Consider the following 22,539-nt stretch of genomic DNA (forward strand, 5'->3'; position numbering starts at 1 on the left):
GGCTGGTGCCCAAGGGCCCACTACAGGCTGGTGCTGGCCCTGGGTATAAAGATGAGAAGGCTTCAGTAGTTTAGACAGTGACAGTCCTGCCCCCGTAATCCCAGTTACAACTGAAGAAGTGCTGTCTGGCAATGAACTGGCCCTTGTCCCACCTCTCAGCTGTGCCTTATTACCTGAGCTGCCACTCGCGCCTGCTCCTAAGGAGGAGGAATTAGAGGCTCAACCTTCCTCATGCAAATAGAAAGCCTCCCTAAGCCTACTTAAAGGTCTCAAGGGGCATGTCTAATTGCTGTGGCAACATCTTAGCTTGAGTAGTCACACCTCACTATGTTGTGTAGAGAAGTAGAATCCTGTATAATCTGTAAACTGATCTATGAAATGTTCTAAGCTGAGATTTCAACTCATTAAACATAACGGAGGAAAATACACCAGTTAGTCTGAGTCTGAATCCAACAGGGTTGGCCGTGACAACTATTTGCATTCCATAGAATTCAAATTGTAATAAAATACAATATAAGAGATAAAAGAAGCAATAAAAATACAGCTAAAATTAATATGAATATTTAATGGAGACATACTATGGACCACCTTAATGATGTTCATGCACCACAGTTTAGGAACCCTTGCTCTAACCACCACATTGGCTTTCGTCTTCTGTATCAGTGTAAATGTCGCATCTGGTAGATTAAAACTCTTCTTGAAAAGCAGGCACTGATATAATTAGTGGGGCGTTTTCTAGCTTACTTCCAGAGAAGAGGAATTCCTAGGTACAGTATATATTTATGCCAGTTGACAGATTTTTTAAAAAAATATATACAACGTAACTGTGTAGTTCTGATTCATTGACAGATGCATCTCTCTCCCTCCCCTCTTTTTTTGCTGTTCTGCTTGTTGTGTAGAACTCCTATCAGCAGGTTTAAAAATAGATTGTTTTAAATCATTTACTAAGCTTAACTAAAATCCAATTTTGTGGATATCATGGACCGTGAAAAAGACAAATAATTGGGTGTTAAAACAAACTAAACCAGAACTATGAAACTGAGATTATCATACATAGCAGCATGCTTCTGAAAACCAGTTGCTGGAAGCCTCAGGAGGGGAGAGTGTTCTTGCACTCGGGTCTTGCTTGCGGGCTTCCCCCAGGCACCTGGTTGGCCACTGTGAGAACAGGATGCTGGACTAGATGGGCCACTGGCCTGATCCAGCAGGCTCTTCTTATGTTCTTATGTTCTTATGTTCTTATACTTTGGACACATAATGAGAAGACATGATTCACTAGAAAAGACAATAATGCTGGGAAAAACAGAAGGGAGTAAAAAAAAAGAGGAAGACCAAACTGAGATAGATTGATTCGATAAAGGAAGCCACAGACCTGAACTTACAAGATCTGAACAGGGTGATTTATAACAAATGCTGTTGGAAGTCATTGATTCATAGGGTCTCCATAAGTCGTAATCCACTTGAACGCACATAACACACACACAACATCCTTTACTGACTTTATCTGATCTAAAGCATTCTTCTTCTTTTAATTCCACTATGATATGGGTAACCATTTACCCCATTGAGCTGACAAGAGAATTTAGGTCAAACGGTTAAGAGCAAAAGGTTACTGGGGTGCAATCCAACTTGTATTTGTGCTGGGCTGGGGGGAGTTGGAAGTGGTGGACCCCCAGCTGAGCTGGCAGGGTCCTGGCTCTGCTGACAGAAGCCCCTTGTCCTGGCTGAGCTATAGCAGTGGGGCTTCACCCAGGAGTCCACTGGAGAAGCCCAACCAAACGGATGGAGAGTCGACGGAAGCTGACAGATTAAAGTAGTTGAAAATGAATGTTAGGTTGTAAAACTCTGGCATTTAAGGTTAAAAGTCTATTTAAATTTTGCTTCTTAGTTAATGGTCCATAAATTTTGTGTTAGAGACAAATCTTTAAACACTATAGACTTGAAGAATGAAATCAAGTTAAGATCTTCTTTATTCCTGGAAAAATAAATGTATATATTTAAAACTTGCATATCCAGAAGGAATGTGTCTCCAACCTTATTTTCTGGTTTCATAGAAGTAATTAGAAGTAATAAAACAGTAAGAATAGAAGCCCTAATTTATGGGACAGTCAAGTAGTCTTAATGATTATTTTAGTCTGATTTTTGGTTTTAGCAATTGTATAAAAGTATTTTGTAGAGGGGTAGATGTTAGTCTTTGTAGCAAAAGATTCCCTCTTTCCCAAAATATACATATATTATACGAGATACAAAGCCGCACAACAGCAGCAGGACCAGCAAAACAGCTGTGATCTCTGTGCTGTGATTAAATTAAGCTGTGATTAAATTTGTGTATTTGTTTTAATGTTTTTAATTGTTGTAAACTGCCCAGAGAGCTTCGGCTATGGGGCGGTATACAAATGTAATCATCATCATCATCATCATCATCTCTTCTCCAGTTGCCCACATGATTGTGCGTTTGCACTAACTAAGCTGGTGTGTGATGTTGGGTGTTGGACAGAGGGAACTTGGTCACACAGCCAATCCCTGCAGAAAGCAGGCTTGAAGTAACCACTGTGGAAGAAACAGAGCTTTGTGTTGTGTTTGAATCAGATCCATTAAAGGCAACTTTATTTGATATACAACTTAAGAACAAACAGGTGTTTGGAGAGAAAGTTCGACTGACATGGGAACACCATGAGAGCCCCAAAATTCTCTCCCCTACAATTCTTACAGCACATATGTATAGTATTTCTCAAACGTTCTCACACTTCAAAATTTCAGTAGGTCATCTTGACATATGTTTACTGTCCTTCACATAAAATAGAGGAAATTAAAAATTAATTAGGAGAAGTGCTCATCAGCAGTTTAAGGTTAACGATGAAGGTTAAACAATTACATCAAAAGGAACACAGTCTATCTTTGTTTCGTGTGAATTTCAAGAGTACGCATATAACCTGCAGATACTTCCGGTTATATAAACATGTTTTTTTGTACCTGAGGTTCAGCGTCAGCATTTCTCAGAACATCTTTTGGCGTGTCCTCTTAGTAAATTAAATAGAAACATTCTACCCATCACCCTTTGCACTCACAAGCCTGGACCAAAATTGAGGCCTAGCTTCTTTGCTTCCATACCACCCATTAGCAGATCAGCGATGACTTCATGCCTGCTGATCAGAAGTGCTTCAAACCACCAGACAGGGCTAATGATGATTTTGTGCTCATTTTAATGGTCTTTTATGTTTTATTGTATACATATTGTTGTTCACTGTCCTTATATTTTATTATATGGTGGCATATAAATATTTTTATAAACAAATTATGTCTGGATTTTGATATTCAAAGAAACCATGCCTTAGCATTATGTGCAATCCAGGGCAATGTGATATTTTGAACAGAAAATACTGAAATGTTAGGCATATGAGAATAGGGAAGACTGTAGCCGTTGGACCCTGATAGAAGACAAATAAACATAACAGTGTTACTGTATTTATTATATTTGGAAACATGGACATTATTCTATTTTCTAACTTGTATAAAACTTTGAATGATTTGATCATAAATATATAAACATGCCTCCCTTTTAAGCTCATTCATACTAGAGATAGCTAATGGTTTAGTTGCTTGGCAAGAATCCAGCTCTTTTGTATGAATATGCTCTCAGAATATAGATATTTTTGATTCCCTTGATACATGTGCATGCATAATCTTCAGCACTAAGGAGAAATATTTGGCAGACAGTAAGTTAAAGCCACTTCAGCAGTTGTGTTGTGCTATGCGGTTGTTATGTATTCAAAGGCAATATGCATTAAAACTGGGGTTTAAAGAAAAACTATTTATTCATGATGATTTCTCCTTAACTCTTTCTTTGTATAATTGTCATTATGCTGTATGTAGAGTCAAGGAGCAAGAAAATATGCAGGCATATGTAATAGAAGCTTACTAAGTTGTGACTTGAACATATCTCCCCCCCCCTCCTTTGGAAGGGCAGGATATAAATAAAATAAATAAAAATAAATACAATAAAATAATTTCTTACTCATAGCTGTTGTTAGGTCCAAACCCAACACGTAAGCCGTCACTGTCTACTCAGCTCACATCCACCCGGGAAGGTGCGGAGTTGAGAGCAAGAATCTACTGCCAGAGGCCAGGAAATAACACACAATATTACCTTTGCAAAGGGGTCCCAAGACCTGCCAGCAAGATGCCTTTCAGAAGTGGGACCCCATTTATTGACACACACAAGAGTTATATAGTTTCCCCAACGGTTACAAAAAATGGGGAGCAGACGTCATAAAGAATAGAAAAACATTGCTAGACATAGTAACATCTTAGATATGAAAGACGGGGTGCTTAGGATAACAAAAGCCAGGAACATCTTTCCTTTCTTCAGACATGGGCTTGCATAGTTTATACGACCTTGAGATAAGCACTCAGAGCCAGAGGAACAAAGGGTAGATAGGAGCAGGGGAGGTTCGGTTACAAGTGGGATCATTAAACTAAGAATTACACTCAGGTTACGTTTCTGCATTTGTAAGCGTATGCGTGTCAAGGTCTGCAGCCATGTAAATGAGGCCTAGGCATTCTTTTGTGATACAGTTGGTAACATCATACAAGACATAGAGTATAGATATGCATAAGGAAATGGGAGGGGAGCACATTTCCAGTTCAATCAGGCTTTTATTTGCTTAGCCACTGGAATGTTTGGGGTCAGGTTATCGGGAAATAAACCGATATCTACTTTATATCAAGTCAGTAATATTTCCATACCTAACACTGTCAACCAGTTATATGAATCCACTCACTCAGTTGCTGTATTCAGGGTAGAATGTGATGACTTTGGTACCAGCACATTGTTGGAGAATGTGCTGCAACACCACCATTGCAGGGGCAGCCTGGGAGGCAGATACAGTAGCTTAAATATACTGCTTAATATTACCAGAATTATTCAGTGAATTGATTATAAACCTAATCATATGAGCTTCTATACAGTAAGATGCAGTGGTGGTGTGCTGAGGTGTCTTACTTGTGCCATAAGCCAGCTTAGGACATTGCACCTGCATTGTGTACTGCTACAGAATCAACAGCTACTATTGCTAGCAGAATGCCTTCATGCAAAGCTATCACATGATACAGAAGTGGGATAGAGGAAGATGTGACCACGCTGTGTCTAGGGGTTAATTATCTGCACCTTAAAGGCATTTAAGTCAGTAAAGACCCAGCTCTGTACTTGAGATTTATAAGGTACCCAGTTATAAACATTCATTGCTATAGGACTAGAATGTTAAAATCAACACTATAAGTCTCAACACAACTATTAACTTGTTCTGGAAATATCAACAACAGTTCTCTCAGCTATAAGAAATCATTTTGAGGATAATCCAGTCACCTTGTTGTTAGGATGAATATATCCTGATTCACACCGTGCTTTTCAGCTGACTTTCCAAAGAACCATAAATCTAATCCAAACTCTCCCATGTGATCCTTATAGGACTCAGGAGAGCAATTTAATTCCACTCTTCCTGCCAACTGTGATCAGATATGCAAAGTGCCAGTCAAGCACATTGCTGTGCACCTAACCATTACCTGTTGGTGCACCCTGCATAATCTAGCTATTGCACTCTACATATGCAGGCACTAGCATCAGTTGTCTGCATGTGTGATGTGGGGCCACTGAATATCACTATGGGAGGCACATACTGCTGTTCTTTTTCAGGTAATGGCCAGCTGAGTGTTGAGGAAGATGACCCGCCAGGTACCCCAGTTACTGGGTATTAGGGAAACAACCTCAAAAGCACATACAGCCTGGAGTTAAAATCCTTGCTTAGCATTTCAGAATCTCAGGGAGGGGTGGGAGAGACATATAAACATTGCATGCATAGATTTGAAAAGCCCCACTTTTGTTTGTACTAGGTTGAAAGCAAGTTCATGTCAGTGTGATGGATGAGGCCATGGAAAGAACCAATTTTGGAAAGTCCCAGTTAGTTTTTGCTGCTTATAGATAATATAATGCTGACTTATTAGAAATAATGCAAGACTATAAAAATGTACTGTGCATTTGGTCTGAGCATGTCACAGCTAGAAATTCGCTTATTGGAGGCTGGGAGTCATGGGGTCTGCTATGCATATAACAGCATATTAAGATGTGACTGACTGCTGAAAAGCCAGTTAGGGCTTCGTTCACTGCTCTGCTCCAGCCTGGCCTTGCTGCAGTAAACAACCTCAAAACTGTTTGGGCTTTGTTCTTCTGTCCTCCCGCGATCGAACCCTGAGTAATATCCACCACATGAGTTGCAGAAGTTTTGGTACTCTGCATTCCTAGCCAATGGCAGGCATAGGAGGGGGAGTCCTATAAGGCCTATGCAACCATCATACCCCTTTTCTTTTAAAGTTGGCTGAAAAACACTGTATGAACAAAGATATATTCATAAATATGATGTATGTCTATATTTTGTAGAGGAACATTTCAAGAGAATTGATGTGATTATTGTAAGATATTCCATACTTAGTTTTGAAGTTGGCGTTTCTAAAAATTCTGCAAGCACGGCAGATTTTTATTGTTTCATTGTAATTGTTGTTTGTAAAAAAATGCTGTTTTGAAATATCCAATTAATAGTGCTTAGGGAATCTCTAGACATTTTAAAAACCATACATCTTTTAAATCTGTAACTAAGTGATCATACTGACTTGTACCAGATGTCTTGTGTTTGACTTCTGCCTTTATTTATTTATTTTATCTTCATAACAATTCTGTGAGATAAGTTAGGCTTGAGAAATATGGACTGGTCCAATGTTATGCAGTGGGCTTCATAGCTGAGTTGAGATTTGAACCTGGGTCTGCCCAGCACTAGTCCAGCATTCTAACAACTACACTATGCTGACAACTCCAGAGAATCCAATATAGAGCATGTGGAGCTTAATATGTATGTTCTTATCACCTTAGCTCAAATCTATTGCTACTGTTGATACTGATACTTTTTTTCTGAACTAAGATGCAATTCATCTCCATTTTATGTTGCCACATTGTATTGTGTATTGATGGATCCATTATTTTAAATAGGATCTATTTGTTTTAAAATCAAAACCCAATCTAGCAGCTCTTTTAGATGTTGCAATGTAGATATCACGACACAGTGAGACACGGTGAGACCAGAGTTCAATTTCGGAGCCCCCCTCGTAATTCTGGTCTCCGCTTTTATTTTACCTCCGCCTGGAGGCGTGGATTATTTTCTCTCCATAAACAGCCTATGACCTTTAACTATTGTATAACATCACGTACATACATAGTACAACAGCATTATCTACGTGGCAATATGCAGGCAGTTATTTAACCACTACAGATGTCAGTATCGTTTACAGCCATAAAGTTAACCACATCCTGTTTTTCCACTGGTCAGATCGCAATGTCTTGAGAGATAGTGTACTGAGAACAGCAGCGTGGTTTGCCAACGTATGCTGTTCATTCAGTCCACCCCACATCTCCCCCTTTTTTATTTTTTAGCAAAAAGTAATTACTACGTAATGGTCGCGGAGCAACAGGTGTACACGTCTGGAAAAGGTATTGTAAGAAACAGCATAAGCCTATACTTAAAATGAGTAAAAGAATAGCATATCTAAGAATCTGACTTAGCCATCCAGTGGGCAGCCAACTCCAAAGCCACTGCCACCAAGTTGTAGGGGCGTCCTGCAAAATGTTATTAGCTAGATCCTTCAAGTTTTTTACCTGTTTTCTGATTTCAAAACTGTTGTCAGTTAAATTAAAACAGCACATATTCTTTATAGTTTCGCACCCCAACTGATGTTGTAATAGCAGGTAATCTATAGCTGCACGATTATCCAAGATAGCTTGTCTTAATATACCCTGCTCTTCATTTAACAAAGCAATGGCTCGAGAGGTGGCATTTATCATCTTAACATAATTACAGGCTAATTTATGTAATTGATTGCTGTTACTTACTGCCAATGCAGGAAGTCCAACAAGGGAGATGGCTAGTGATACACTTTCTGCTTTATTAAGCAATTCCACCTTGTCATTACAATCAGCCGGCATGGCAACAGCTTCTCTTTTCCTACGTTGGGCTAGCAACTCCCTTTTATGAAGGAAAATGGGAACCAGTCGACTCAGGCAACAGATGGTATCAGAAATATTAGCGGGAACATAATTAAAAGTGGTTTCTCCACATGTCCAAAACCATCCACCTGGTAAAGGAATGTGTCCGTACATACTGGATATGTTAATGTGCTGTGTACAATTCCATGTGGGTCTCCCAACCTTTAGACATCCCTTCTGCACCTTATGTCGACTACAATTAACCATCCGAGCACACGTATTATTAATGGAATTTGCAACATGTGATGTAAATAATTGAAAAGCATTAACAGGCAGCTGGAAGGTTGGAGTTCCCCAATTCGAAACAGTATGATATTTAATCTCTGAAGTATTCATGAACCGCCCAAGTCCTGTAATGTTCCCAATATCCCCAGGTGCTTTGCATACGGGTATTAAACATGTTCCCAACATACCCATTTCCTGTACATGTTCAGTCATGCAAAAGTCACTCACATTTGTCATTCTTGCTAACTGAACCCAGATATTGTGTTGAAACCGCATCCCCAACTCCTGCCCCAACCTGTCAGCCCCGGCGCTTCCTAAAATCCAACAAATGCAAAGTACAAAAATAGAATTTGTATTTAAAGACGCAATTAAAGCAAGAATGGTATTCTCAGTTGTCTTGTCCACCCCGGCTTGTTCCATTGCTTTTTCTGCTTGTGTTGCTAAGTTCTTTATTTGGCCCCAAGTCACGGGAGGTTGCGGAACATTCCGACCACGCTTCCTGGAAGACATCCCAGTATCCTGAAGTTGCAGAGAAAAATTAGGGATGGGATTCTTAAGATTATCGTGCCAGGACATCGTCTTTCCAGGGCCGGATACACCTAGCAGGTACCCACACAGGACCGTCAGGCGTAGACACAGCCGCGTAACCTCGACCCCACGTTATAAGCGGAACTGGGCCTTTCCACTCTGGATTTGGTAGTTGCCGAAACTGCACCCGCGGGGCAGGTAGAGACTCCGACTGCTGAAAATGCCGCTGCGCTCGAGTAGAAAAGGAAAAATGAGTATTGGGAGATTGAGACAAATTTAAATGATTAATGGTAAACAACACTTGTGCCAGCCACTCCTCTTTGGTGGCCAATCCCAGTGGTACTCCTCCTTTTTGTTTTTGTTTAAGCAAATGCTCTTTAAGGGTACGATTGGTACGTTCGACGACAGCTTGACCTGTAGAATTATAAGGAATACCAAACAAATGTGTAATGGACCACTTAGTGCAAAACTGTGCAAATTGCTGTGAAACATATGCAGGGCCATTATCAGTTTTTATCGTCTGAGGTTGGCCCATGATGGCAATAGAACGAATGACATGATTAATAACATTCTTAGTTTTTTCCCCTTTCTGAGGAGTTACCCATATGTATCCGGAATATGTATCTACTGTAACATGCAAATACTTCCATGGGGAGAAAGTAGGAAAATGTGTAACATCCATTTGCCACAACTGGTTAACTATGAGACCTCGTGGGTTCACTCCTGGTTCTGGGGATAGAGTTAACTGTGTGCATTGGGGACATTGTTGAATAATGGCAGAGGCTTCCTGGGCAGTAAGATGGAATTGCTTCTGGAGTGCTTTAGCATTTTGATGATGAAGGGCATGACTTTCTATGGGTGTGCAAAGGAGGGCACGAAGAGCCTGATCAGCATATTGATTACCTTCTGTTAACAATCCTGGGAAAGGTTGATGACTGCGAATATGAAATATAGCAAATCGACAAGACCGAGTATGTATGAGTTTTTGAAGTGTAAGCATAAGAGCAAGTAGATTAGTGTCCAGCATGGGAGAGACATAACTACCGGGTAATGCAAGTACAACATTCTTAACATAAAGACTATCGGTAATAATGTTAACCTCCTGATCTGCAAAAGTCAACAGCGCCATACTAACAGCGGCCAACTCAGATCTCTGAGCGGAAGTTTGGGGTAAGGTGAAAATTGTCTTCCAAACCCCCTGCTCGTGCCATGCAACAACCCCTCTAGTTGGACTGCCATCAGTATAGACCGTGACCGCAGGTAAGGGTTGTAAACTGATTACAGATTGAAACTGGATAGGAATTTTTTGTGTAATTTGAAGCCGTGGATCTGATGAGGAACGACATGAAATTGTGCCCAAATAAGAGACTAAAGCCCATTGAAGGTCATCAGAAAGTGCAACAGCATTTTCCCATGTGTAAAGTTTAAGAGGCAACGAAATTTCAACCGGATCGAAACCTAATAATTGCCTTGATCGTAATCGTGCTTTTTGGATTATTTCTGCTGCTTGCATTGGCAAAGTTGTGATAGATGACTTTGGTGTATGGGCTAAGTAAAGCCACTCTATTATATGTGTAGCATTGGAGCCTGACTCCTGAGTGAGTGCAGCAAAAAGTTGGCTTCCATCAAATAAAACAAATAAAATCAGTGGTTTATTCAATATTTGTCGATCCACCCAAATAGCTTTTAACGTTGTAGAAACTAATTCTAGGGATTGCCTTGCCTGTTCCGTTAAAGTAATAATATCTGCAGGTTGACGTCCTTGTTTTAAACATTCAAATAAAGGCCCCATGTCTTGAGTGGTAAGTTTACAATATGGTCGAATCCAATTAATAGAACCCAAGAATTGTTGTAGTTCTACATAAGTTGGCTTCATTGACAAAGTAAGACAGGGCAATACAGGAGTGGAGTAGGATTGCATTAATTTATGTCCTAAATACAGAAATGGTTCTTTGAGTTGTACCTTTTCAGGGGCAATCTGCAACCCTGACTGTGACAAATGATCAGTAAGGTGTTGTTGCCACATAGATGGGAGGGTTCTCCCAGCCACCAAGATGTCATCCATATAATGGTAGACCAATAATGTAGGGTATTGAGCCCGAAAGGGTCGCAGGGCCATGTCTACAAACTGTTGACATAGGGTTGGACTATTTAACATGCCCTGAGGTAGCACTTTCCATTGATATCGTTGCGCAGGGCCAGAGTTATTATATACGGGAACAGTAAACGCAAATTTCGGTGCGTCTTGCGCTTGTAACGGTATTGTGAAAAAGCAATCTTTCAGGTCTATAATAGCTAAGGAATAGTCATATGGAATTAAATTTGGATTAGGCGTCCCACATTGTAGCGGACCCATGGGCACAATTAATTTATTTATTTCTCGTAAATCATGTAAGAGCCTCCACTTTCCAGATTTCTTTTTAATCACAAACACTGGGGTGTTATAAGGGCTATTACTTTCTGCTATATGATCAGCTTCCAGTTGCTCCTTTACCAGTTGGTGCAGAGCTTCTAATTTTTCTTTGGGTAAGGGCCATTGTTCTACCCAAATGGGTATGTCTGTCTTCCATTGTAAAGGAAGAGCTGCCTTTTGTTGGCTAATCATTAATAACAATGGTGGTCTGGAATTGCTCCAGTAAATCCCTTCCCCACAGATTTACTGAAATGTCCAAAATACAAGGGCGAATGTGGGCTATACGATCACCATCAAGAGCAACAACTTGTATCCAATCCTTACTCCGTTTTGAATCCTGAGCTCCGCCCACTCCCCACACAGAAGGGGCCACTTCTACTGGCCAAGAGGATGGCCAGTTATGTTCAGCAATTACTGTGACATCTGCCCCAGAATCTATAATACCTTCAAAAATAACATTGTTTAAACAATACTTACGAACCGGTTTCTCCCTGGTCACTTCTGCCAGTACTGCAGCTACCTGTGGATGGAAAGGATTACCTGAAATACTCACACTCGGCGATTTCGTCCTTGTAGATCCGAATCCACCAGTACGTTTTTGGGAGGAAGTGTTCGATGTGAAAAGACGATATGGCAATAACAATAGTTGCGCAAAAGAATCTCCCTTCTTCAACTGAAGGGGAAGGTGACTCCAATACTGAATATAAATAATTCCCTGATAATCAGAATCAATAACACCAGGTACCACCATTATATTATTCTTGGAAGCAGAGGATCGCGGTAGTACAAGGCCTACGGTGCCTTCTGGTAAAGGGCCAGTGAGTGTGGTAGGCATTAAAAGAACTGCTCCAGGCAAAGGAACATCTTTTGACTCTGCATGTATTAAATCAATTCCAGCGCTTCCTTGAGTAGCAGGGGTGGGTACACTTCCTTGAGATTCGGGGCTGGAAGCCTGCCCCAAGTTCAGTTTCCCTCAATAGGACGGGAAGACACATTGGTATTGGTAGTGGGAGCTGAACGACACTGATTAGCCCAATGATAACCCTTTTTACATTTCGGACAGATCTTCTTTGGCCGGTTTGTAACAGTGCCCCCACCTTTAAATGCTCCTCCGCCAGGAGCCCGACATTCCCTTCTGAAATGACCAGGCTTTTGACAATTAAAACAATTGCCTGTAGGTTTGTTACCCTGTCTTAATGCCCCAGCTAACAATGTCATGGCATGAACATGTGTACCTACCTCTGCACAAGCTTGAATCATGTCTCCCAATTCATATTGCGGTCTATGAATAATGTTTTTCAAAATCTTTTTACAGTCTGTGTTAGAATTCTCGTAAGCTAATTTTAACAATAATTCCCCTTGTGCCTGAGGGTTATCAACCTGCCGTGTCAGAGCCTCTTTCAAACGGTCAACAAACTGAAAATAGGGCTCTGTTGCTTGCTGCCGTACATTCGTAAAAGAACGTAAGGGTTCTTTCCCAGCAGGCACCTTTTTAAATGCTTTCTGTATACACTCAGCAGTTCGATGAAATGCGGCTTCAGGCAATACCCCTTGTTGTGCTATGGTAGCAAAATTACCTGACCCATAAATTTGCTCGGGAATGATATTAGCATCCCCAGCTGCTATAGCAGCATGTCTAAATTCTTGGTCCCAAACTACATATTGCGAAGGAGTCAAAATCATCCTAAAGAGATCCTTCCAATCTTGAGGGATCATGTTATATCCAGTAGCTACTCCTTCCAACATCCCTTGTACATAATTAGCCGTAATCCCATATTCTCTTACTGCCTTATTTATTTCTCTAATAACAGAAAACGGAAGAGCTGTCCAAGTTGCTATGCGATTATTAGCATTATTAGGATCTGGCTGATATGTAACGGGAAAAGCTGAAATTGTACCCTCCCAGTCTCCCATTTCTTCCATAGATAATAATCCTGAGGCTGCAGCCTGAGCTATGGCTGCTTTAACCTTCCCAGTAACCTGTTCTTGTTGGACTGGAGGGCTATATGGAGGAGCATTTACAAATTTCTCAATATCCTTTTCAGGTGTAGGTAAAGAAAGTTGGGGATAAAGAGGAGTTTTCTGGTCAGAATTGGCAAACAGCGATGTCTCTTTTATCCCTAAATGACTAATGGCCTCAGCACACTTTTGCCATAATAAGAGATGGTGAATAGGTGCTCTTGGTTCTTCATGTAATTTTCTCCCTATCTTTATCCAATCTGACTGACGTAGTGATCCTTGCTCTGGATACCATGGACATTGACATTGAATTGTTTTTAACAATGATTCAATGTGAGAACGACTTACAAAAGCTGAGGTATCCTGTTTTAAAATTTTTTGTAGCTCTTGTGCATGAACCTTCTGCTGAGCTGACAATTCCCCCCCCATACTCACGAATGGGAGCTGTACGCTGAGGTGCACCGTTGGCTGATCCTGCCAGTGGGTACGAGGGTGTTTGTTCTGAATCACGTCGGGGTCACCAGATGTAGATATCACGACACAGTGAGACACGGTGAGACCAGAGTTCAATTTCGGAGCCCCCCTCGTAATTCTGGTCTCCGCTTTTATTTTACCTCCGCCTGGAGGCGTGGATTATTTTCTCTCCATAAACAGCCTATGACCTTTAACTATTGTATAACATCACGTACATACATAGTACAACAGCATTATCTACGTGGCAATATGCAGGCAGTTATTTAACCACTACAGATGTCAGTATCGTTTACAGCCATAAAGTTAACCACATCCTGTTTTTCCACTGGTCAGATCGCAATGTCTTGAGAGATAGTGTACTGAGAACAGCAGCGTGGTTTGCCAACGTATGCTGTTCATTCAGTCCACCCCACATTGCAATCCTTGAATAAGGCAACTAGATTGATATTTTATTGACTAGACAGAGTACTTTAATGCTGAATTCACAAGATTCCAAGCAAATGAAATTTATAAAGCATAAAGGTTTGAACAGTGTCTTGAAATTACTTAAAGCTTTTTTGCCTTTTGGTCTTAATGCTGGTAACATATTGTATATTCTTGGTAAAGTATAAATAAGAGCAAGGCAGTGTATTTAACTTGATATGATGTTTCTACTGATGAAAAAAGTTAGCAAAGAACACACTTGCATCCAGGAGACCACATCCTGTCTGACAGCTGGTGCTAATATTCAGATTTTGTCTTGTTTCTAAAGCATTCTTCTATTCATCAATTACTTTTTAAGATGTTTTTAAAGCTTTTTTAAAGGAGATGTTTTTAAATACATTTTGTGTTAATATATTTTAAATATTAGGCAGGCACCATCTCTGTTAACTTTTCTGCACCTTTTGAAGACCTTCCTCTTTCAACAAGCCTTTTAAGTTGAGACCTATCCCAGTCTGCGTCTGTTGGAATTGCTTTTTAATATTTTTTTAAAAAAATGTTTTTTAACCTTTTAAAAGATGTTTTTTAAAGCTTTTAAAAATGTTTTTAAAGTTGTTTTGTTTTAGTGTATTTTAAGGTCTGTTTTTGTGATGTTTTAGAGTGTTTTTAGTGTTTTTGTTTGCCACCCTGGGCTTCTGCTGGGAGAAAGGCTAAGATATAAATCAAATAATAAATAAGTCTGTTTTTATGATGTTTTAAAGTGTTTTTAGTGTTTCTCTTTGCTGGCCCTGGGCTCCTACTGGGAGGAAGGGTGGGATATAAATTTAATAAATTAATAATAATTATAAATCAACACTTTATCTAGTGATGTTCTGTCTTCCAAATTATTCAGCACACCCCTAAGGACATTTTATTTATTTGTTTCTATTTTTGTATTTCACAAGTCTTTCCTTTAATCTTGCAGGCATTTGGACAGTCATTCTCAGTCCATCGCAAAGTAGCTGAAGATGGTGAGACACGTGAGGAGACACTCCTCCAGGAATCCGCATCAAAGGAAGCCTATTACCTAGGGAAGATCTTGGAAATGCAGAATGAGCTGAAACAAAGTAGGGCTGTTGTTACTAACATTCAGGCAGAGAATGAACGACTGACAGCGGTTGTGCAGGACTTGAAAGAGGTAAATCATGTTAAGAAGTGGTGTGATATCTGGAATGGATTTTAATTAAGGTAGTTTAAAAATATACCATTGTAACATTGTATGTCCCTTTGTAGGACAATTAAAGTAACCACAGGTTTGTTTAGATTTCATTTGAATTAAGACAAACTATGCAACACTAGATCAAAAGATAATGAATTCATGGGATTGTTTAACCACCTTAACACAACACATTTAGCAATAAGCAGATAATAAAAGCACATGGAGAGGAAATTATTCCTTTCTTATTGTATTTACTTTATTTAATAAGTTATATACCACTTGATTGTAACACAATCTTTGAGCGGTTTACATTAAAATCATCAATACAAATTGTTAAAAACAAGTAATTAAGAACATTTAAAAGAAAATTAAAACCACACAACTAAAAAAGATTAAAACACATCAACATCTATGTGTCTGGATAAGCTTGCTGAAATAGAAATGTTTTAAGCAGATGTAGAAAAGAATACAGTGAAGATGCCTGCTGAAGTCAGTGTTGATCATGTGCTATTAGAGAGGTGGTAAGCGGTGGTAACGCAGCCGAAGCTCTGCTCACGGCCGGAGTTCGATTCCAACGGAAGGAGGAAGTCAAATCTCCGGTAAAAGGGGTCGAGGTCCACTCAGCCTTCCATCCATCCATGGTTGGTAAAATGAGTACCCGGCATATGCTGGGGGGTAAAGAAAGGCCAGGGAAGGAACTGGCAATCCCACCCCATATAAACGGTCTGCCTAGTAAACGTCGCAAGACGTCACCCTAAGAGTCGGAAATGACTCGCACTGTAAGTACGGGGACACCTTTACCTTTACTTTTTAGGTCCTGTAGGTGAAAACTAAGATGAATCAGGTCTTCTCAGGCAATCAAGGCCATGTCTGCCATTTGGTTTTGCACCAGTGGAGAGAGTAGGGTTAAGTAGTTAAGTGTTTAAGTAAGTTCTGCTTATGGTTTCTCTTTGTGGTTGTCCACTTCCTTTGTCGCCTGACCTGACACCAGTTCAGGATTAATTTATAGGCAAAAAAATTCCATATTGTCCAATGTAAGTGTTTATAAAGGTCAACAGCAATTTCCCCTAGCAAAAATTTTCACAAATGTCTCTGAGTATTGTCTGGGTAGGTGTGGCCATCCTGGTTGCCCCAGACATGACCCTTGGAACACTTTTCATTTTCTGTATGTTACATGAAGCATAACCATCATTTGTGCATTACCTAATCATCCAAGTTGTGGTTAGTTTCCTATTTCCCAAGATGTTTTCTGCAGCAGGTTAGACTTCTACTACACCATAGCCTTAATCCCAATCCCACCCATGTTGTAACTTTTTAAGAAATAAAAAGACACTGGAGGTTCCAATCATGAAACTTCCATACCACATTCTTCCCACACAACTCCAATCTACAATTATGCTCCTTGTTTACTTCACACTTTTATCCCATTTCTTAACTGCCTGGCTAGAATTTCTGTGGCTTTAGTTGACCAAAAGGCCCTTGCAAAAGCCCTTATGTTTACTTTTCTGACTACAGTTGTATCTTGCTGTCACCCTCTGTTACTTCTATTCCACTAATTGTTTACTACGTCCATCATTTATGGTAACTTGCCGACTCTCATGTCAAGAAACCTGAACCATACTTCTTCAGATATCTATAATCATTACATGTATAGGCATAGGAAAGTATATACAAATAAAACACTGTTACCTGATACATGTGCTTAACTCTCTAACTATATAATATTTTTGTAATCTGTCAAGCATGGGGGCGTGGCATAGTGGCAGGATGGCAGGCAAGCAAGGCAAGGAGTGAGGGAAGCAAGGATGTCAAGTGGGGGGCAATGGCAAGCAGGGGGAGTGGTAGCAGGTGAGCAAGCAGGTGGGGGGATGGTCATGAGCGGGCTGTGTGGGCAGGCGAGTGGATGGCAGCAACAACACCAGAGGCAGGTTAAGTGGTTGAGGTAGGGCAACAGCAGCCTGGGCAGGTGGGAGGCCAGTAAGCTGGCTGAATGTGGTGGTGGTGGCCAGTGCCTGTGGGACCATTTTGGAAGTTGCCTGGAAGGGTGGGGGCAGTTCTGGGAGTTGCTGGGAGGTGGGAGGCTATTTTGGGAGTTGCCTGTGTGTGTGCGTGTGTGCACTGGCTAGATAGAGAGCAGGAGGACAGAGCCCCCTAGTGTTATATGTATATAATATATATTTTCACACTCCATATTCTCCACAAAATCATTAAACCTAAAGCTCCAGCACATTTTATGCTATACTAGCCCTCATACTTTCTCTAGTCAGAATTCTGCTTTAGTGAAGTTTTATTTTCTCCAGAAATAATTTTTTCACTAGAAGGGTCAGGCTCACATCTGCATTAAGTGTGGTTCACTCACTGTCTCTCAAAATAAGTGCTCTCAGTAATTAGTTAACAGATTGGTTGCATCTTTTCTTGCAGCTTAAGAAACCCTAGATCTTTCCTCAAAGGTCAATTAACAACTGGAAGCCTTCCAGTCTGCTTGCTTTTAATGAATGATACTTTGTTTGCTGATACTTTACTACCAGAGCTAATCCTTGGGAATTTCAGTAAATTGGTGGGCAAATGTAAGATTGTCTATGCTGAACTGAGAAAGCTTTGTATCTCAAGAGCTTACACTATTTTTACATGAGATACTAAAGAAAGTGCCTTTCAGCCTTTTTGCACTATTTCTGCTGTGTTGCTAATGGGGGACACACTAAAGAAAATAAATTAAATGGACATCCTCAGAAACTCAGGTTTCCCATTCTCATTATAGAAAAGGAGAGCAATCCAAACTATGGGAATATGCCATTTTCTGCGGTCACAGGGAATATGCTGGGGCAAAAACATCTCCCTGTTTAGAGATGTTTGGGAGGGTATTCAGCTTGCAGAAAACACTTGAGCCTAGTAGAGACCACAAACACATCCCCATGACGTTCATAGTGCCAGTTAATGCTGACAAACCACCTACCAGACACGCATGCCGTCCATCACACATGCATGACCAATCACAAACACACACTGGCACCTCAAGTACATGCTGATTGCAGCTTCCACATGCACCTTGCACTCACTGCTGGCACCCACACAGCATCCACATGATGAAACCATGTGAACACATACAGGGCAATGCAAAAGAAAGCTTTTTGCAAGCACAGACACTGATATAGCAGTACGGATCAGTATAAGACAGCAGAAACACCTTTCACACCCCCTGACAGGGACCCACTTCAGGTACAGTGGTGATGTCCAGAACTTCAATGAACAGCAAACACCTCCTCCTCATTGGTGGTTGCGGCAGAGGCACCATGGCCCACACTTCATCCATGACCAGCCCCTGCCATGACCTCTGAATCTAGTCATTATCTGCACACAAAGTCAAAGGATGCAGGGGCGCAAGATGGGGAGCCAGGTCAGGGCGCAACTGACTGCTGAAGATAGTGAGACCAGTGCATCTGAAGCTGTTAGGCAGGAACCCTGAGAGGAACATCCCAGACAATCAGGACCTATAGGCCCCTTCCCCTTAGCCTGAAGAACCAGGTGCCTCCCCCTGCACATCAGCAGTCTGATGGTGCTGGGAGTGCACCAGGAGGGAGGCTATGAAACAGAGGAGGAGTGTCCATCTTCAGGCTAGAAGTTTGGCCCTTTAAGGCTCTGGCGTTCTCTACAAGGGGATGGAGTCTGCAGGAGGAAGTCTGGACAAAGGATTAAAAGGCCTCAGGCTATTCTCAACCCTTGTTGGAGCAAGTTGCTTACTTGGAGCTGTCCATGGGCTAACAGCTCTGCCTCCAGCTCAGTTCATTTTTCCCTGGGAGCTAGCATTGAACCAGAATGTAACAACCCCATGGCCATGGTTCCCCATGGCAGCCACCCCAGCCACCTGGATCTGCTCCTGGGGCAGTGGTAGCTGCTCTGACATTCCCTCTACCAGTGGTGCCAGCTCATGGCAAACATGCCCTATGGCTTTCAGGAGGTAAGTGGCATGGGCCCCCATCAATTGTGCTGTGCAGTCTGTGCATGGAGGTCATCATCAACAGGAGCTGTGCTGCCACCTCCTGAGCTTCCTCCTGCAGCAGCTGCCTTCTACCACAAACGGACAGCCTCTATGCACCTGCACCCACAGAGCTTTCATGGTCCTCAGCAACAGCTGCATGGGGAACACACCTAGGTATGGATGATGGATGGGGAATCACTCTTCCACATCCTGCTCCACCCTGACACCCACATTCTACAGTTTCTCCCATTGGAGATAGCCAGCCAGCTCCACACCCTCCCTCTGCATTGTGGATGACTTGGGCAGAACAGGGTCACCTGGGACTTTATCAGCATATGGTCCAGGGGTTGCACACCCTCCTGGGGCACATCCAGGGCATCCAGCACAGTCTCCAGAGGGAGGGCAGCCATGAGCTGCATAAGACCCAGTGGGCCTAACAGGAGAAGCATGTCTATGAAGAGAAGAGCAGGGGAAAGCATCACCATCTGGCCACACTGACCAGTCTCAAGCCTGGCAAAAAGGAATCTCTGGGGTTCCACAAGAATGATACAGTGGGGATTGTCGGATGGGCTACTTGTGGGTTAGTGGATGGATATCTACTGGTGGAATGTTTGTGTGTGTGTTCCACTAGTGAGGGCTTCCCTCTGCCAGGGTCCCATTTGCACCATATTCTTCTCACTCCAACTCAGTGGATCCAGTTTGGATTGCACAAGAGAAGCAGTCTTACAAGTCTTCCATTTGAAAAATCCCACATTATGTTTTAATTTGTGGTAGTGTGGCAGCAGCAAGGCTGGGGGAGGAGCAAAGGGGCTGCAATTTTTTAATGGTGCACCGGTATTCTTGCCCATTCACGCTTGGCCAGGATTTGGCTTAGTGTTATATGTGAACAAGCCCAATATCTATGTAACATCTAGGCAATTTTTATATAAACAATAGAGCGCTGTGACTGTTCTCTTTTTAAAAAGGGAGTTAAAATATTCTTCAACAATGTCAGCCCATTTTTGATGTCTTCCACTCAGCTGATTGCTTATAGTGTGAAAACAGAAATAGCCGGCCTCCTATATAGCATCCTCTGTAGGGCTGGCCCAAGACATTTTGCTGTTTGCAGTGGAGGACAAGACAAGCTTCCCCTTTATTGCATATACAAAAGCCAACCAGATTTTACTTTGATATTGCAATGGGACAGCATCCTCCACTGCACCTGAGGGCAGCAGGATATCTTAGGGGGCACAGGACAAACCATGTGTCATACACAACTCTGTTGAAGCCCTGCCCTTCAACATTTGCTCCCTAAGGCAGTTACCATAATTTGCTTCATGGGAGGGCTGGCCCTGATCCTCTAAATAACTGTCAGCTTCTTATATCATTTGACCAGTCTGCTCTTGGTCTGTGTGAGGAGTCACTTGTTTAGATTTTATACTCTCCCCCAATAACATGTTACTTACAAGAGTAACCCAACTGCTCTCCACTGTCACATTTAGTTTGGCATCTAGCAATATTGTTTTATAGCCACCCATAATAGTTTGAACAGGTGGGATTTGATACTTCAGACTCTCTCAGACTCCCAAAAGGAAAAATAGACCATTTGCATGCTCTCCAATTTTCTGCTTTCTTTTTCTGACAGTCTTACGTTAGAAGAGAAAAGGTGTCTGAGGATTATACAGCCGCGAGAATGACTGTATGCTATAGCCAGCATGGATTTTTCACATTCTGCCATGTTAAATTGAAAATACCCCACTTTGCCATTCTGCTGCTTCCCATAAGCTAATTTCAAAACAAAATCTTACAAAACTTATACTCAGAAATGCTTGTCTAACAAGTTTTCATGGCAATATACAAAACACTCAGCAAGTATCCAGACTTTAAAATCTGAAACATTTCAGTAAAAAAATCCAGACCTTTGTAGGACTTTTTTTCTGTCATTGCTCTCATAATTTGTTGAAATTAATTAAACATCAGCCACATTCACAGAGTACCTATAATCCTGTTACTGACTTTGCCCATACTCTGACCTTCATTTTCTGCAGTTTAAAAGTAAAAATAAATGCATGGCTGATTTTTAATTAATTTAAGAAAATTAACATTGGAGTCTATACGCGCAGGCATGTTCAGTAAGAACCAACTATCAGTGTTCTAAAAGCCAGATTGAGCTGTTTGGCTTGGCTAATCAAGGGGCCACACCCATACCAGATTATATTCCACTTTAAATAGTCATGGCTTCCCCCAAAGAATCCTGGGAAGTGTAGTTTGTGAAGGGTGCTGAGAGTTGCTAGGAGACTCCTATTCCCCTGACAGAGCTCCAGGGCCAGAGTGGTTTAACAGGCAGCCCCTCCTCCCAGAGAATTCTGGTGATTGTAGCTCTGTGAGAGAAATAGGGTGTCTCTTAACAACTCTCAGCATGATTACACAGGAGTAAATCCAATTGAACTCAATAAGTACGCAAAAGAGCAAACCTGTCCTCCTCCTCCCTTCCCCCTCCTGCCTGCTCCCTTCCCCCGCCCTCCCTCCTCCTCTTCCACCTCTATGGTTAGTTTCACCTATCCTAACATAATTGAGTGGAGTAAATCCAATTGAACTCAATAAGCATGCAAATGATCAATTCATTTCAATAATTATGGGTGGACCGCAATAACACGTAGTCCATGTGTAGACTATGAATTATAATCCATCTGGGACGGGGATAAAGAGGAGAATCTGAGACCCTTGCCATCAGTGATTTTCCAAGCAGTGCCTTTTTGTATAGTGTTATCTCGGCACACATATACTGCATATTATTCTTTCACTTACTGTTTTGTCTATTAGACAGCTCTGTACCATCTTCTTATCAGAAACTCTTCTCCTCTGGCAGCAGTAAGTGACAATGCTTTGCAGATATCCAAGCAGTTTTCCAACCAAAAATGACACACACAGCACAAAAGTGTTATCCATCTTGGGTTGTCAAGGCTTTAACATTGCTCTAGTCCGTGTATTCACCTTCCCCGCCCCACAACTTGAGCTAGAGTGTGCCAGTTATTGCCGTGAAATAGCATCCCTGGAGACAGTCTCCCTTTGGTTCATAAATATTTGCCCAGTTGTCTGGGGTGAGTGACTGGGCAAGAAATCTTTTGTATATTGGTAAAAAGTTATTTGTCTGTCTTTATATCTCTTATAGTTTGCCATAGTTAAATTACACATAGTTTGTGTACGCAAGCAAGTTAGTTTAACATTTTTGTAGGCTAATAATTTCAGGAGATATATTATTTGTAAGGTTGCAGTAGTAA

The 22,539-nt window shown here is 41.4% G+C and overlaps 1 protein-coding gene across 9 annotated transcripts in view; it reads left to right on the top strand.

Moving 5' to 3' along the window:
* BICD1 (BICD cargo adaptor 1) overlaps positions 1 to 22,539 on the top strand; it is a 274,507-nt gene that overhangs the window by 111,820 nt on the left and 140,148 nt on the right. For all 9 annotated transcript variants that reach the window (XM_061638725.1, XM_061638718.1, XM_061638721.1 and 6 more), the window contains one exon: positions 15,070 to 15,282. In XM_061638725.1, coding sequence (XP_061494709.1) covers positions 15,070 to 15,282 — 213 coding nt within the window. The remainder of the gene's footprint in view (positions 1 to 15,069; positions 15,283 to 22,539) is intronic.

Source organism: Rhineura floridana, chromosome 8, assembly GCF_030035675.1.
Source record: "Rhineura floridana isolate rRhiFlo1 chromosome 8, rRhiFlo1.hap2, whole genome shotgun sequence".
In the NCBI taxonomy this organism is placed as follows: Eukaryota; Metazoa; Chordata; class Lepidosauria; order Squamata; family Rhineuridae; genus Rhineura; species Rhineura floridana.